General features: G+C 42.1%; 2 protein-coding genes across 2 annotated transcripts in view; both read right to left on the bottom strand.

Moving 5' to 3' along the window:
- esama (endothelial cell adhesion molecule a) overlaps nt 1-3897 on the bottom strand; it is a 58881-nt gene extending 54984 nt beyond the window's left edge. The window contains exon 1 of the mRNA XM_030069391.1: nt 3438-3897. Within this exon, the coding sequence (XP_029925251.1) occupies nt 3438-3507 (70 nt within the window). The 5' untranslated portion in view covers nt 3508-3897. The remainder of the gene's footprint in view (nt 1-3437) is intronic.
- A 6800-nt stretch (nt 3898-10697) lies between these two features.
- Nucleotides 10698-16962, bottom strand: msantd2 (Myb/SANT DNA binding domain containing 2). The gene is made up of 4 exons (XM_030069540.1): nt 16077-16962; nt 14655-14910; nt 14483-14546; nt 10698-12756 (listed from the first exon to the last, which is right to left on the bottom strand). The coding sequence occupies exons 1-4, from the start codon at nt 16506-16508 to the stop codon at nt 11829-11831; spliced, it is 1680 nt and encodes a 559-aa protein (XP_029925400.1). The 5' UTR covers nt 16509-16962; the 3' UTR covers nt 10698-11828.
- Between the last annotated feature and the right edge of the window lie 649 nt (nt 16963-17611).

The raw sequence follows: 17611 nt of genomic DNA, 5'->3' as shown, positions 1-17611 counted from the left end.
ATTAGAGATAAGGCCATAGTTGTTGTAAGTTGGACAAATTGCATTCCACGACCCTCCCTTCGCCGGTCTTTAGGGATAGCGTGATATATTTTGGGATGTGGCGTTGACAGGGGAACAATAGGGACGGAAAACAGGAAACAAACAAGTGCTGCTATATCGTCGTATATAGATACAGTATGCCAAGCTTTAAGTCGTGTTTCGATTGGGGGAAGGACCACTGCCCTGAGTGGCCCTGTGTTAAAATAATACATGGAGCTAAAAATAAGGCTTGCAACCGTCTGACTCACTATCCTAAATCACAGAGAGCTCCACAGAGAAAATCAGTGGTGGCAGCGCAAGCTTTCCTCTCCCCCATCCCAATGGAGCCTTTGAAGCTTGTATGGATTGACCTTGTTAAATAAGTAAAGTCCATTGTGGGACCCACCTGGAAAACAAATGAAGATGTTCTTCCGCCAGGTCGTGTGTTCAGAATAGGAGAGTAATTGTGCGATCGTCGAGCTGAGAGATAAGGGAAGGCTTACCCCTCGCTGCCATGAACAACTGGCTTTGATAAAGGGCTTTTGGATTCAGGTTCACCAAGTGTGCACATGCAAATACACACACTAAACATACATAAACTCGCATCCCGTGCTGGTGCCAACACACTCTTTCTGTCACACACAGCACATTGTATTGGACAGCTGGGCACACATAAAAAATTTAAGAGCTGGGGTTGTCAGTATTTTCAGCGGGGAACCAAAGTATTGATATAATTGTTCACACCTCCTGTTAGATTCAGAATGTGTCCCAAAATCATTTCTATTCATAAAAATCTAAAATCTGCACCTTTAACCAACAAATAACTGTATATGTGTTATCACTCTTAACTGTCCGCATGTATGAAAGCACATCAAAAAGGAACATCATAGGGTAACTAAATAAGACGGATGTGTTATGCATGTCAAGTGACAAGTTTGAAATAACACTGGGGGAAAAAAAAACAGCTTTCCCATCAGTAATGAGATTCAAGAGCAACAAAAAGCATTTGAGGCGAATTAATTTAAGCTTTTATACCATCCATAATTATGCAATTTGCCAACTGAACTGAGTCTTGTGTAATCAAATTAGCTGATCCACGTTAGACTTTCTTTCACACGGTCCTAATGCGTTTATGAGATTGAGGGGCGCCATGAAGTGACATGCAAGCAAAAGCTTAATCCAAACACACACAGCTGATGAGGGAGATAGAGCAAAAAAATGAAAGCGCACGAGTCCAATGTGAAATTCTAATTTTGAAAGAACCAGTGACTCAAAAACTCTCAACATTAAAGATCAGCAAAGAGGCCACATCCTGTTTTTCTTGTCATATTTCTCCTGCTCTGACTTGAACCCAGGATCAAACGTTACTACCCAAACGTGCCAATCATGCAGAAGATAACTCCCACGTCTTGGTTTTCGCCACTAAATATGAGAGTACTGTTGTAGCACTAGGAAGCTAATGTCTGTTCATTCATTCATTAATGTCTCACCACATGAGCAGACTCAGTAAGTGTGTTTCAGAGTAATACAGTCTTCTAGTGTCTCTGCGTTGACAAGAGAGTCATGATCGACTAAAATCTTTTATCACCACTTCTCTTCAACTTCGGCTGTCCCACAGCAGTCTCCATTCTGCTGGCTTTTGACTGAGACGCCGTATAAGGTCTTTTGTTTGTCGGCGGACGCTCGCTCCCTTCCTGCCCAGGCGCAACAGAACATGGAGACTCAAGGAGTGTCCAGTTTTCCTGTTGCCACTCACTGCTATTCATGACCGTTTCCGCCCTGAATCTCGACCACTCCATGTTTGCAGGACACACCTGCAGGGGACTGACGGTGAGTCAAAAACGCTGAGGTCAAGGTCAACTACTGTTGTTGTATTGCATTGTTAAACTGCAATAATGAATCACTGCCAGGTGTTAATACTGCAAATGAGTCACTGTTTGAGGTATGGACTGAGGTTAGAATGGCTCCGTGGAATTTCTCAGCTGTGTCTGAACTAAAATGCTCCCACAGGTGTCAAAATGGTAAAATGGTAGCATTTTTTCCCTCCAGGCAGTGCCTATAACTCAGTGTGAAAGAAGCCAGATTGAGATCCTCTGTGTCAGCACTTGTGATTGTTTTGGCAACAGCGCTCAAGGGCACACACGCTGAGGCAGCCTAGAGCAAATTAAGGCGAAATAAGAAGCTCCCACATTGATTTGATGTCTTGTGGGGATAATAAAAGCACAGTCGCCAGCCTCTGTCTGTGAACCAAAACACACTCACCTGGAGGGGAAGGGCTCAGAGAGGAAGCTCCTTAAGTTTAATAAATTCAAAACCCAAAGCAATCCTTATGCTAATTACAGTTCTTCTTTTAGGTTGGAAGCATGTTGATTTTACCTCGATGACCCCCATTTGTGCAACTTATTTGGTGACTAAATTTTGCTTGTGATTTTTGCCAATTGCCAGTCAGCCAATTTATACGTTCTAAAAGAGTTCTTCTACCAGATACAACCACTGTCTGACTAACTTATCCCATTAAAGGCGTTACCCTTTAAATGTACTTTCAGCAAGAAGAAAAATCTTGGCAAATCTTACAGCTTTTTTTCTGCCAGGTGTTAAAAAAAAAGAAAAAAAGAAAAAAAAATCAGGCAACCTTCTTACAATTAGACACAGTCTCAATTTTCTCTTAATAAAAATAATGATTTATAACTTCTTCATAAAAACATAGCAAATAACAGTCATACAGCTGTACCATGGCCCAATTTCTAAATCAAAAAGATGGCAGGGGGGAAAGTAGGCTGCATGTACTGTACAGCTATCAGTGAAAGTAGGAGTTTAATACACTGCTAGAGAGAGTGACTGCTGAGCCAATGTTGCAGGAGCTATAAAGGGATTATTCTTCCCTGGGAGACATAATCATGTGTAACACACTTGTTTCAAATCCTGTGAAAAACAAACAGGTGTTTCAGCTTTAAATCCATCCCTTCATCTTCTGGCATGCAAGGCAAAGCCTTGAGAAACTGATATTTATTTCACCTTTTGGGTCATAAACTCCTGACATTTCCCTATTAGCTGCTCTAATTAAAATGGATCTTGTTGTCATGTTCTCCCACTCTGTTAAAAATGCATTTCACATATATTTTAAGCACACAATGGACAGAATAATGTTCAAAATAAGCAAAACTAGCCATAAATGTACATACATATCAATAACACTAGAGGTATAGACTGAGTTATCCCAATCATATTTTGGACATACCTGCTGATAATTACACATGGGAATAAATGTATTTCCAGTGTTCACAGTACCCGATTTGTTTTAATATTTTTAAGCAATATGTGATATGCATTACTTTGCAGCGTGGGATGGGATGAGTCAGTGTAAGGCGCAAGAAAAGGAAAACAAAAACTAATAACTAAAGAACAGGTTCATTACTGACCTGACAGCCCCAGCAGGAAAGTGAATGACAGCAAAGTAAGTTTCCTCGAAGTAGAAGTGTACACCTCCATGGCTCAGCAGCCGCAGTTTGCACTTCCCGGCGCTAATGTCCTCCTTCACCCAGTTCGCCCTGAATGAGAGCCGTGTTTCGCCGCAGGCAGAGCTCCTCGGGTCGGTCAGGTGTTTCCCCTCAGTCTCGGTGGCTAGGTAAGGGACACTTCAGGTGAGGAAATATGGAAGCCTTGTTATCCCACCTTCCTCCTCCTTCTCCTCCTCCTTCAGCCCAGGAATCCTCTTTCTGACTTTGCGGAGAGGTGGCAGCTAATAAAGTGAAGTGTGGAAATTTGTTCTCAGCACCTCCGACACTGAAGGTCCTCCACGACTCTTCTTCTTCTTCTTCTTCTTCCTCTCCTCTTCAGGCTTCAGCCGCATCTGCCAATTCCCTCCTTGTCGTGACCGCAGCGAGTACAACTACAGTATGCAACTTGTCATCCTGTGTCCTTTTCAGAGAGAGAGAGAGAGAGAGAGAGAGAGAGAGAGAGAGAGAGAGAGAGAGAGAGAGAGAGAGAGAGAGAGAGAGAGAGAGACATAGAGCAACACATGGGGAGAGGGAGAACCGTGCCACCTCGGGCGAGCGAACCGGTGTCACGTCGCGCATAATGACAACCATAACTTCCTTTTATTTGTTTCAAAATAAAATCATTTTTGAACGCCAGCCTAAGTAGCGCACAGGTTAACAGGGGTGCTTTTATTTTGAAGACAACTTAGCTTTACATCCGGTGCTATCGCCGTAATAATTTAGTAACTTAACGCAGGAAAAGGCGCTACACCTGTCCGCCGCTTCCCACCGTGACACGGAGCTACCAAAGCGGCTCGCTATAAATTACAATTTTGAAATATATATTTTTTTTCATGATCAGCAAATGCAAATTCACACGACAACAAGTGAGATTGAATTAATGGAAACTTTAACAATTCCCGTGGGATAAAGCGGGTCAGAGACAGACATCCGTAGAAATGAATACGCTAAGAATAGAGTAACGAAATAAGCCAAGAAAACAATACATTTGAATAAATTGGAAGCCATGCAACAAAAAATCGGTCTAAATATGTCAGGGCGGGCTAAATAGTTGTTTTTAGTCATTATATGATTTTTATACTTTAACCATCTGGCGCATAGTGGTCACTATAGTGGACAGCTGTTTAAAAGTCATCTTCTCCTAAATGCAATGGTTTCTATGGTGGAATTGCATATCAGCTGTTAGAGTGCTCTCTGCTGCTCCCCTCTATTGAGGTTTATGCAGAGACTGTCAGTTCTTGTTGCTGAAAACATATTAATATTAGTATAATGATATGGTAATACCAGTCCTGCATTCTTAAAGAAGTATGGAGACTCAAACATTTTCATGCCCTAAGAAGAGTAAAAACACATTAATAATAATAATAATAATCTTGACTCAGGCTTTCATAATTCATGCACCAGAGGGTTAAAGGACTTTTGATGCCATGCTGACCTATAGTGGAAAATACGAATAGATAGGCTATTTGATTAGATGAGTTTGTGTAATTCAGTGTAAGGTTTTACAGCAATAGCTAGCTGTAATATCATTTTCACAAACACATACTGTGCATAGCCCACATAAAGACATGTGGCTTAGCACAAATGCCACCCATACCTCATCTCATAGCAATGATCTGTTACTAAAATCTCCAAAATGATAACACGCCTCCCTCCAATGGTCTATGAAAGGGAGACTTTTTTTTTATTTGTGTTGTTTTTTTTTTCTCCTCTTTTATACACTGACATAAGTTATAAAGTTACAATAGCTAGCTACTTTTAAAGGGAAAAGAATGTGGGAGAACATTTAATGTGCTAAGACTCATGGTTAAGCTTAAATTTTCACCATAATGCAGCTTTCACCGGCTTTTGTGATTTAGAAAGTGCATTCAAGTTCTGTAAACCTTGACGAAGTTGGATAAGAGACAGGAGTTAAGTGTCTCACCCCTCAATGACCTGACCTGAATTTCCCTCTGAATGAGAATGAGATGAAGGGCCAAAAAAAAGGGTTTCAGAGGATATTTATAGGAAGGCATACTTGCCCATTTTCAAATGCCTTGGCTCGAGCTTCCTCAACAATAAGCCTATTTCCAAAACCACACAAGTAAAGCACCGTCTCCCCCCCACCCCAGTCTCCCCATGAAAGTCTTAAGCTCATGTTCTATCATGTGTGAAAAGGTGTGGGCTTGAAAGCAGAGAAACAGACTCGACTCAGCTTGACATGAATTCCCAAGGTGAGCTTACCCATCATGTAAAAATACGGACTGACCTGAGCTCCCAGAGGTGGGCAGACCCCTTTATTTCATTTTCTTGGTTGCCCCGTTGCCTCAGCAACAAAGGTGAGCCTAATGCGGGAGGACTGTTCAATTATGAGAGGTGAACGAGGGTTATTCCTATGATTAAATCCAAGGAAGCAGGGTCCGGTCTTTGTTGGGGTCAGATTCTGCTGCATTGCTGCAAATTGCATCGTGGCCGGCAGCTGAAAACGGCTGCATTCAGAGCAAGGGAAAGCTGTCAAGACACCTCTTGTTTTCTTTTGGTGCAAAATAATTTGAGCCAGATTGAGGCTAGCACCGATTCTGGACCTCTTATGTAGATTTTTATTTTTAAAAAATCCAGTCAAATGATGAGTAACCCTGACATCTGGAGGTGAAACATGTAATTATTGCTCTAAAGAAATATTTAAGAAATACTGGAAAGGCATATAACAGGTTTAAGGTGTATAGTGATCTGTGACCTAGAGTGTAGTGAAATGATTTTGGTAAATTTTTGGAGCAAGTGCATAGCAGATTCACTGAAAAGACAATGCTAAAAATGCATGGATGTATGGAATGGACATTGCTACCAAGGTATATGGCACACTAACATCAATAACAGGTGTAAAGCCAAAGTACACTATGATTGGGCAGTCGACAGAATCACATCCTGCTATTCACAAAAACCAAGGATGGTACTCACTCAGGGTTTTAGGGAGGCAGGAGCACTGATGTGCGCTCCAATTTCACTTCACGTTAAGATGATTGAGAAAGGGCTGCAGTGGTGAGGTGTTTTCCAGTGTGGGATAATATTGTGGATTTGGTGCCGCTGGTGGAGGAAGAAGATTGGATAGCTTCTTTTAATAACGTCTTCGAAAAGGTAATTGTGGTGTCATGTTGACTCTCAATGCAAACTGTTTTTTAAAAAATTGTGAGCATTAAAAAAAAATATATATAATATATAATGTGTATAATTGATTAGTAGGCCAATGACCATTTATTTGGATTTTAAAAATTCCCTATAGCCCTAACTAAAGAGCAGCTTAAGTGTGTTGCCGTAACTGTGATGACATCTCTGAATAAAGCATGGTAAAGAGTGTCCGGACAGCAAAGCGAGAATCTATTGTCTTTATAATCAGATTATCTCAGATTATACACTATAGCACATACTTGTAGAAATTGCAATTTTATAGCATTGCAGTCGTCATCACTGCCCTAGATACTGCAGAGCTGATTTAAAGACTTAAGACCTGCTCAATGAGAGGCTTTCTATTGTACATAGTATAAGGTAGGGGACAGGACCAGAAAACACTTTGATCAGTTTAGTTTTTGTTTCATTTGGCTTCAGTCTGCATTTTCATATTTTGTAAAATCAGGACCTGTAGCAGAATTTGAATGCTTATAGTTTGCGGCAGTGTATTGATTCATTTCTTGGTGGGATTCTGCTCTAAACTTCATTCCACATGTCAAAAAGGAATGAGATCCCCCGATGCCCAGAAAGAGCCCGGTCATGATGGCACTGGGAAATTAAGGGATTTTTCTTCGAAAGATGTTGAAAGTATGTGAAAGTATGCAACTTCCCATCAGCATTGTCAGCATAAAATATGTATAACAGAGTCTGAGATGTGTGTTATTGCTATAGTGATTACTGCTATGTTATGCAAAGTAGAGATGTTGATTAAAGACAATGTGTAAGGATTGATCATGGTTAGTGTACCAGGAGTAATATGAGTTAAGGTAATAACAGTTAGAGATAAGGATGAATGTGGTTTAAAAGTATGATCAAAAAGTAATGATCAAACTGTGTTAACAGTTAAGACATGTCTTGAGACAAGTCTGTGATTTACTGCGCAGAGAAAGGCTAAAAAGGATCGCGCGCTTTATTGTAAGAAAATGTCTTTGTATTCAAATTCAGAGTTTGTGTGTAAATGTGTGTGCGTTCACGTTTAGAGTTTTGTGTGATTTACAAAGAATCTTCATCTGGAAATTATCGACTGGAGTACGAGGGAATAACCACTTTTTCCAGCCAGTTGAGGATTTAATTTAGATTTTGAATTTTTCTTTTGTTGGTGCTGCCTGGATAGGACAGAATCACTGTTTGGACTTGGGAACTTTGCTCTGAGTCTTGAGTTCTTACAGGTTTTCAGACTCTGGCAGAAAAGGGGAACTGCTGCTGCAGAGCGCTGACTCTCTCCTCTCTCCCTTTTTCAGCTTATTTTTGATTCAGTTGTGCTGCTTTACCCTGCTTATTCCTGCAATAAACTTAACTAAATTGGATTTAAAGTATAATTGTAGACTCCCCTCTTTATGGTTTTTGATGACAGTAAAATAATAGGTTGTGGTGTGCATTATGCTTAAAAGGTTTTGTAAAGGTTACTCTAGCTTTAGTAAATTAACAGATCCTTGTGGATATTTTTCCGAGCCACTAAACTCCACCTTGCAACTGGTGGACTCAAACTCCCAACACATGCATAATGCACACAAGGCCCTGAGTAACAATCTTGTGAGGAGTTGCATTAAGGAAAAATACAGTTATCTAAACCCATGTTACTGGTATAGAGGCAGAAACTGCGGTGGACAGCATTACCTAGTCTTGGCACAGGCTAATCCATGACAATTCATAAGCCAAAAAGGATTGTATGGCACTATAACCCAGGCATACTATGAAAGTTGGCTGAATAACACCTTGCCCTGGGTATGGATAACACCAGTACAACACTTTGTTGGAGCCTTTCATGCAGTATACACCAGAACAGCCCAAGGCCTCACATGACCCTACCAGTCAGATCTAATGACTGTGCCTACAGGAGATTTTCAGAAGACTGATGAGTGTGTAACTGGGAAAATATTTGAGGATTTGAACGTCACGGAGTATGTGAGCGATGGCAAATCCCCTCGCTGCCCCTTGTGGCGGGAGTGGGAGAAGACATAGGGCATTTGGAGACATGAATGTGCTGGACTTAGAAACAACAAAATGGTCAAAGGGATCTCCACTTCCAAGGACAGAGATATTTGGCCCAGAGCTATGTATCGACCTGAATCACATCATAGTCCCATACCATAGCAATCAAGTCTATACGAAATTAGGCGCTGGAGCGCGCTGGTCAGTGCACTTCCTTGCGATCTGGCTGTTCACAGATCCAGCTGCAATCTACTTCGACCTGCTGAAAATCGTCTACACTGCCTACCAAGGCCTGCTCCACGTGTCCATGACTCTGAAGATGCAAAGAGGAAGAAGGTGTTGGCTGGTTGGACTCATTGTCATTGTGCTGTGCGGCGTAGGCTGGGGCCTAGTCTGTGCCCTGTATAGGTTTAAAGTGGTCGGACAAATAGTTTTGGTAGCCTGGTTCATGACATATGCTGCGTTATTTCCAAAGCACAGCAGTGTTGCACATAAAAACCTAACTGGGGGCATAAAAGTGCTTGACACCTGCTTTTAAAAGGTATTACGTGCATAAGAGAAATGAAAAGGTTCAGTTAACGACAACCTTAAAAGTCGATAAAGTGAAAGTTTTTCATCAGTGAAGAAGTAGGACATGGTCTAATTAGTGAATGGCAACCTCCACTCCAACATTTGACTTATAAATCTTAACGACAAAAGGCTTATGTATTTAGTATTTGCATTTGATAGATTCCCTCTGTTATGTTCTGTGTGTGGTATACAGTATTGCATGTATGTGCACAATATATACAATATCACACATTCACCATGAAGAAAAGGAAACAAGATTGTCCAGTGTACAATGTACAGTGTTGTACAATGAAATATGCAAAATAGTGTTACTTTTTGTGTTCAATATCAATGTCACACACAGTTAAGTGCCCCACTACATCAATATTAAAGTAGTGCCACCTTTTGATGTAGTTACATTGACAAAATCAAACAGATGTTTGTGAAAGATTACTGGAATTTGATCCCCTGCTCATTCCCTCATACGTGCTTTGACAGGGATGGTGAGCAGCGTCCCTGTTAGTGCCAGGGACTAAACCAACAACTTGTGAATTAGTTCAAACACATTCATCATGTCTTCATTTACACTAAAAAGACGTTTTTTGTTTCTTTTGGTCAGACATAAGTTAAGGGATGTTATTCTACTTGACAGTTCCAGAGGTGGTTACATTGACAAAATCAAACAGATGTTTGTGCCAATATATACAATATGGTGCCAAGGAACATCCTTGGCACCATGGAAGTCAGTTGGACACTTTCTGAGGAAGGAGGAAGTTACCAAGGAAGTTACAAAAATCTTCTGAATTATTAGTCATCACGACCATCTGTTATCCCTTCTTTCTCAAAAACAACTTAATGAAAGATCCAAACACCCACATTAAAAAAAAACAACAACTAATAAAGCAGAAATTGCATTAAGAATTAAAGAATTAGAATAAGAATGAAATAACATCTCATCTTTTTTCAGCTCCTGACTTTGAGGCCAGTAAGGGTCAAAAAACTTTTTCACTTCTCACAAGTCATCATTAGGTGATAAGATATTCACAGAGTGCAGCAAATGACTTCCGTTTATGAGATTGGCGAATTAAATGGATAATATCGATGCCTCGCTAAGCAGGCCTCAGCAGACTTTGTTTCTCAAAGAGGAGAAATTACAAAGTCATTTCTTCAGGACCGTGGTTGGGTTTTCAGCAGTAGCCATCTACTGCCATCTTCTGGCCACCTTGGTGAATGACATGTTTCTTCTAAGTGCTGGCACACAACAACAGCAGTTATATCCTGAGGAGCTGAAAGTTACAGTGACTTATTAATAATCAAGGTCACTGTGTAACTTTGTTAAAATGTTACAGTCCCTGGATGTTCCTTGGCACCAAACAGTTTAAGATAACATTAACATATTAGAATTTGTATTCTGTAGTCAAGGGCACTTTGGCAGTTTTTGGTACTGAACAAACACGCACTTGTAACCTGCTGCTCAGACAAATACAACAAACCATGTTCAGTGAGTGGCAAATGATGGTGAGTGCCCCATTTATTGTTTCTTAAAACATGTAAACATACAAGACTGTGACCTCAAAACAATTACATACAAGACATGGTGTCAACCAATAAAATAATATAAAATATTATATTCATATATACCCAAACAAATGAATGTTGTAAGTTCGCAAAAGCTGGAATGCTCAAGAACATCGATACTCTTAAATATATATTATATAGATATATAAGGTAGATTTCATATACATAGACAGATTCAGTATGGATTCATTCAATGGGTTCATAATCTTCACATACATAGTCCTTTCCTGGCACATTGCACATAACCTCAGGAACCATATTCATAAAGACTCCTGTTTGAATACTGACCTAGGACAGGTTTACCTCTGCAGCTGCAAGGCCTAGATCAGTACTCTAAAGCCTTGCTTATACCTGTACGCGAGCAGATTATCACAACCGCTGCAAGACTGATGCAGCTGATGTATTTTGGCCCTGGCAACCTATGAGTACAGCATTTGTGATGTCCACCTGCTGATACCCACAACCCCATGGGTGCAATTCCATTTCAATGTACAAAACGTAAGGCATAAATCAGCCAGAATTCATAGAAGCTTTGTGAATACAGATCCGGACCTCAAAGAAAAGGCAGTTTCAGAACAAATACACGCTATGGTCCCCTCCCTGCCTCGGTTGCTACATCCTACTGAGGTAGACAGATGCATACTGCAGTAGTCACCTTGCCAACCCCGCACTCCCTGATGAGGCAATATTCGTCCGCACAAGACGTGCAGCTCAACCTCTAGTGCATATATTAGCCAAAAATAATGAGTACATATTTCTTGGATGTCGTTTCTGTAATACTGTGTAATACTTAAACCAGTGTTCCCATATTTGCATACAATGCATTTGCTGCATTGTTAATCTTTAATCACTTTGCCTTGATGTAGGTCTAGTGGTTGGGTAACAAAATTGGGTCAATAGTGTTCAAAAGGCTGCAAAAATGATTTGACGAATTCTTGCACACATCCATGCTATTTAACAGAACTGGCCACCCTTCATGCCCCCCTGCTGGCTATAACACTTGTTCACTATATCTTTTAGTCAAGGCAAATCCAAAATACTGAATGGTAGTTACATTGTCTCTTTGATGTTATATTTTAAGGTATAGCCAACAGCAATTTCTAGGCACTCCACCAGGGAACCTGCTGAGAGGAAGTCCAGCTCCACCTCGATGAACTTAATGTAAATGGCAAAATGTTGAGACGAGCCTTCGCCTCCTTCCCCGTCCTGACCTCCGGTGCCACCGCGACAGTTCTCCTGAAGGAAACGTGTGACAGCGGAGGGTTCCCCATAGACGTAGTGCTTGCCAGAACCCTGAAAGTGCTGGAACAGGCACTGCTGTAGGGTCCTATCCTCGGCTATGCCCAGATAGCAGTAAGTGACTTTAGCCCCAGTCCTGTCACCCTTCCCTGCTCCTTCTCCGTCGGCATGGCTCTGCCCCGTGCTCTCCGACTCCAACCCACCATGAGGTATACTGTGGTCTTGACTATCACCCTGGGACGACGTCTGTGCAGTGTCGTTAGGGGGTGGCACCACCTCGTAGCCGATAGCGTAGAGTCCGTATGCCTTGGGGATGTCCCCGGGGAGGAGGTAGTGCGATGTGCCTTTACTGCAGCCAGCCACCCTGGACTGGGTAACAGGGATCCAGTCCACCTCCATGTGCAGCTCCAGGCAGCGCGCTTCGCTGATGGTGATGTCCAGGAATTTGTAGTAGACATTCTTCCAGTTCATCTTCTGAACTTTGGTCATGATAATGCGGCCCTCTGGCTTCTCCGGATTGAAGTATTCACGAAGCCGCTTGCCCAGTGGCACCTGGGAGCTAATCTCTGCGTAGTGGTAGCGCACGTCCTCGCGCCAGCGCGTGTTGTAGCCCACACCAAAGATGGCCAGTTTGTTGGAGAGGTGCAGCCGCGAGAACTCGGTCCACGTCTGGAAGTGCTCCCATTTCAGCTGCACCGACTCAAGGATGCGCATCACATTCTGCATCACGTCCCTTTTTCTGTGGGCAAACACACACAAACAAGCGTTGGTAATAATGATGACATCTAGACATATATTTTTGTTATGTGATATGATGAATAAATCCAACTGAACAATACTGGGGTGTACTGAAGTTTACTTGCCAACCACAAAATATTAAAAGGATGCATCAGATGGCAACTTGGCTGACAAGAGCAAATGGGAAGCCTCAAGATTCATTATGAAAATGATGCATCATGTCTGCTGGAAAAATAAACACCAATATTGTCTAGGGGACAGAGCCTGTTGAATCAGTGGGATGAACACCTATGAATTTGTCTTAACTGATGGCACAACCTCAAGTAAACATCCCATCTCAACCTGTCTAGATGCAACTTCATGTTCATGAGGCTTGTTCTCTTTAACACATCTTGAGAATAACAATCTCCACAAGAACTGCAAATGAACACACCAGCCAAGTATTCACAAGATATTATTACCTTAGTGTAGCAACCTACAAGTTTCATGTAGCAGTTTTCACACTCTTTGAACATCAGTAGGGGTGAACTGGAGTGTGCTACCCTTGGCTTCTAAGCTACCAAAGCTTACTTTGTGTGTGTAGTCTGTACACACTTATACAACTGATATTAGTGCCAGATAAAAACATTACTGTTGACAAAATAGGACCGGCATGGTCCTCCAGAATGTTGTCTTATTTAGAACAATGCTCAATCAAAAGCAAATGTGAATGCAACTTTTCCAAACAAATTGAGAGCAAATTTCTGGCCTACAACTGATTCTGGTAGTGAAAACTAGTGCTGAATCAATATTTCGGTCAGCCAATATTATTGGCTGATCATGGCCTATCACAGATACATTGGTAACATATCAGTATCGTCATATGTTGACTGATTTGCACCGATATAAAAACATTTGTTGCGGGCTTTTAAAGCTAAAGTGAAGACACTGGTATCTTATCAAACTAGACAACCTAGGGAATCCACTGGTGCCAAGCGTGCCATGCTAGGAAGCTGACATGGACACTTCGCAATGCTCCAAAGTTAAACTAAATTTTTGGCAAGGAGAAAATGGCATGGCAATTTTCAAAGTGGTCCCTTGGCCTTTGACCTCAAGATATCTGAATGAAAATGGGTTCTTCGGGTATCCATGGTCTCCCCTTTGCAGACATGCCCACGTTATGCTAATTCACCTTTCACCTATTCTAAAATGGTGTATTTCTGCATACTGGGGCCTAAACAATCTTGACATTGCATTAATTGGGTTTGACTGGACAGCTGAGACTCTTGTGGATTGAATGAGCCTAATTTTATTCATGTGTGATGATGTAAGCCCCCACAGTTGCCATTTCATTGTAGGGAGACCATTAGAAAAATAAAAATTATAATGTTATTTGTTTAAGAAAACAGCTTTCTGGGTACCTTTGCATAGGCGCAAATTCGGTGCACAATCCACATAGAAAAGGTCTAATTTCATTCCAGCTCAAAAAAAACAACAACAACAACAACAACAACAACACTATGTCAGCTACCATATCAGTAATCTGTGAATTTTCCCTTCTAAAATTGATATTGTTCTCAAAAACCCCATATTAGTCAGGCACTACTGAAAACAAATCATAGTGTTGGACTTGTAGTAATAACTAAAAATTATTCAAGTAATTAAAAACTTTCAACACAAAGCCTTGTGTCAAACATATTCAATTAACAAAGGCACCGTGAAGTTAGCCTTTGTCAAAATTGACTTACTGGGTTTGTTCTGAAAGCTCTGCTTGGATCTGTAGAACTCTATTTTTAGGCACCTGGATTTCTTCTGGAGGGAAAAAAAGACAAGAGCAAAAACACAAAGAGTTGAAACCCACTGTTCCTGTGCCAGTTCATGAGATCTGCTCACTGCTTGCCAACACCAACACTTACTCACCGGTCTCCATGTCTCCCTCCTGGAAGGCTGAGGCCAGCACCTGGTTGCACCAGTCCTCCTGGGAGAAGTCTTCCAGGGTGCTGCTGTCGGACTCCATCTCCTGATACAGCCCACTGCTGTTGATGAGCACCGGCGCACAGCTCTGAGAGTCCCAGCCTCCCTGGCCGAACACCTTCTCCAGCTGCTCTATGGAGTAGCTGCTCTTCCTCTTGCCGATACCGTGCTCCTTCACGCGGCTGTAGCAGCGCCGCAGTGTCTGAATGAGATGGGGGCACATGTCATCCATTTCTTCAGGCTAATGATGTATAAACATGTTTCTGCTTCCCACCTCCCTGTAGTTCAAGTAACTTTCAGCTTGGTGAAGGGCAGCACGGTGACTCATACACAGCATAACATATGAGCTCCGTTACTTTAAATAAAACGTTGTAGGCTACTTACTCAACCACAGGTCTTAGCAGCTCTGGTATTCACTGTATTTGAATTTGGATTGCTGAAATAAATATTAAACGTGAAACATTTTGTATATTTTCACAGCACGATGCAGCACTGACTGAAGTTTACAGTATACTTTTTAAGTTTGTGCATACTGCTGATAAATCAGTGAGAGAGCACTGCGCAGTTACGAGATTCAAATTCAGAAGATAAAACCTGGAGAACTACAGGAGCTACTGCTGATTTTGTTTTTTTTTGTTTTTTGTTTAAGGCAACTCACCTGAAGACAAAATGGAATTTCAAATATACTGATGGACTTGGGGAGTGGAATGAAATAAAAATATTTGGATTTGTTGATGACATTTTGTGCATTCATATAAACTTCATATAAACAGAGCAGATATTCTCTGTTCAGTAAACATTTTCTCTGTGCAATAAATATTTTTGACATTCTCTGTGATCAATAAATATTTTAAGTAACTGCATTTTCTACATCCATTTGGTATTATTATTATTATTATTATTATTATTATTATTTGAAGAATGCTCAGTTTTCACTGTTGCAACTTGAACAAAAGTGTGAACCCAACTATTAAATAATGAGATATGAAATTTTGTCCATATAATGCAGCCCTACTTAAAACACATGACACATGCAAAAAGGAGAATAGCAATGTACTCCTAATATCTTGCACAGTCAGTGTACATTTGTCAGTGTCCAAAGACCTGCACATCGGGCTTTAGACTTTGCACAGCATGCAGGTAGGTCTGCTTTTGCTGCATGTCATTACAAACAGCTCGGCCTGTTGTAATGACATTGGACTGCTGATTTTTTTCCCCTTCTACCCCACAACCCAGTAATCTACCCTGACAGTGGCAGCATCAAATGACAACCATCTGCAGCTCAATCTCAGCCTCACAGCTCCAAGTAGAGATGCCAATTATGGAGGAGGGAGCACATTCAGCCCTTTATTCTGCCCTCTTGTTTACCTTCATCCTCTCCCGACACTGGGACGGGGTCCTTTCGTAGCCCAGCTCCGCCAGGGCTCTGGAGACCCGCTCGTACATGGCAGGACCGGGGGCCTTCCCGGAGAACACGGTGCCCGCGACCTCTAGCTGCTGCATCCGCGCCTCCGTCAGCCTCTCGTTGCCCCACACCGCGATGAGGGCGTTCGTCTCGGACGGAGTCCACGACATCCCTCGGCAAGCCGTGAAGCTGTTGGAGGAGGATGAGGCCGCCGTCCGGCCCGCCGTCCCGGAGCCCACGTTCAGAGGCGAAAAGCGGTTCGGAGTGGAGGGATTGGAGTGGTATTGATTACTGTCACTCAGATCCTCCGATTCCGGGGACGGCACCTCTGTTTTCGGTATCTTTAACGGCGTCGATATCTCGGGAGAATGCTCCGTGTTACTGGACGCCGCCATCTTGCCTCTGTTGCTAAGGGGAGGGGGAAGGGAGGTGACGTTAGGTGGGGGGGTTGTTAGGGGGGGTCTTACGCCCGACGGGATGACGCAAAATACGGCGTGGATCCGTACTTTGGATTGGACGATAAATTAATACCACCCCGACAAACAAAGAAACAAGGGAACCTCTCCGCTGAGCTGTTGTAATCCCCTGATGCAGTGGCTCTGCGTTCAGATGTCTCCAGAGGGCCTTAATGCTGTTCCAGTGGGTCTTCAGCAAGTGTGGATTAAAATAATCAAATTCACTCCTTATCAGAGCCGAATGTGGTTCATTAACCATCAGGGAGGAGCAAAAACCTGCAGAGGATCAGAACTGAGTAAATTCTCTTAACCTCTGCCTTCCATAATTCCTGTCACTACTGGCTCTGGTTCATTTAAATCAGTGGTCCCCAACCCAGTCCTCAAGATCCCCCTGTCCTGCAGGTTTTTTTTTTTTTCTTTCAGCTCTACTCTTTCATACCTGATCCATTTAAGGGCTTCATGCTGATTGGCTGAAACAGATCTACCTGAACAGGGCATGCGTGAAGGTGCATAGGCCTTAATTGGGTCAGGTGTGCAAGAGTAGAGCTGAAACCAAAACCTGCAGGACAGAGGGATCTTGAGGACTGGGTTGGGGACTACTGATTTAAATGAATCAGGTGAGCTTGCAGTGACTCATCTGGCAGGGTATTCACACCAGGATGGGTGACCACTGTATAATGGCAACTTCCAGTTAATGCATGAGTCAGTCCTTGATTTCATGGCTGGAATAAAAACCGGGGGGACAATTCAAGTCTGACAAATGCACTGCTGTAGAGTAAACAAATAATATACGATGATGCTTAATAACTATAACCAAAATCTCCTCAAATGGGATTCCTTGGGGCAAAATATTTTCAAATGGGTGTGGGTACATGTAAGGATGCCTGACATGAAAGAGTACAGGAACCCCTGATCGCAGACAAACAATGACATGAAGGAGTGAAGAGTCCTGACTGCAAGACCTTTGTGCTTGTTCTGTCAGACTGTTGCGGCACACCGACAGAGGGTTTGTTCACAGCCATTTCTCGGCCATTTTCACATGA

Source organism: Myripristis murdjan, chromosome 14 (assembly GCF_902150065.1).
Source record: "Myripristis murdjan chromosome 14, fMyrMur1.1, whole genome shotgun sequence".
NCBI lineage: Eukaryota > Metazoa > Chordata > Actinopteri > Holocentriformes > Holocentridae > Myripristis > Myripristis murdjan.
Note: the sequence above shows the minus strand (reverse complement) of the source record. Positions and strands in the feature narration are given on the sequence as shown.

Excerpts from the sequence above, each read along its gene's own strand:
- msantd2 (XM_030069540.1), bottom strand. The coding sequence starts at position 16,508 with ATGGCGGCGTCCAGTAACACGGAGCATTCTCCCGAGATATCGACGCCG. Across the intron at positions 14,911-16,076 it reads AGTGTCGGGAGAGGATGAAG|ACACTGCGGCGCTGCTACAG; the intron begins GTAAACAAGAGG and ends CATCTCATTCAG. Across the intron at positions 14,547-14,654 it reads GGAGGGAGACATGGAGACCG|AAGAAATCCAGGTGCCTAAA; the intron begins GTGAGTAAGTGT and ends TTTTCCCTCCAG.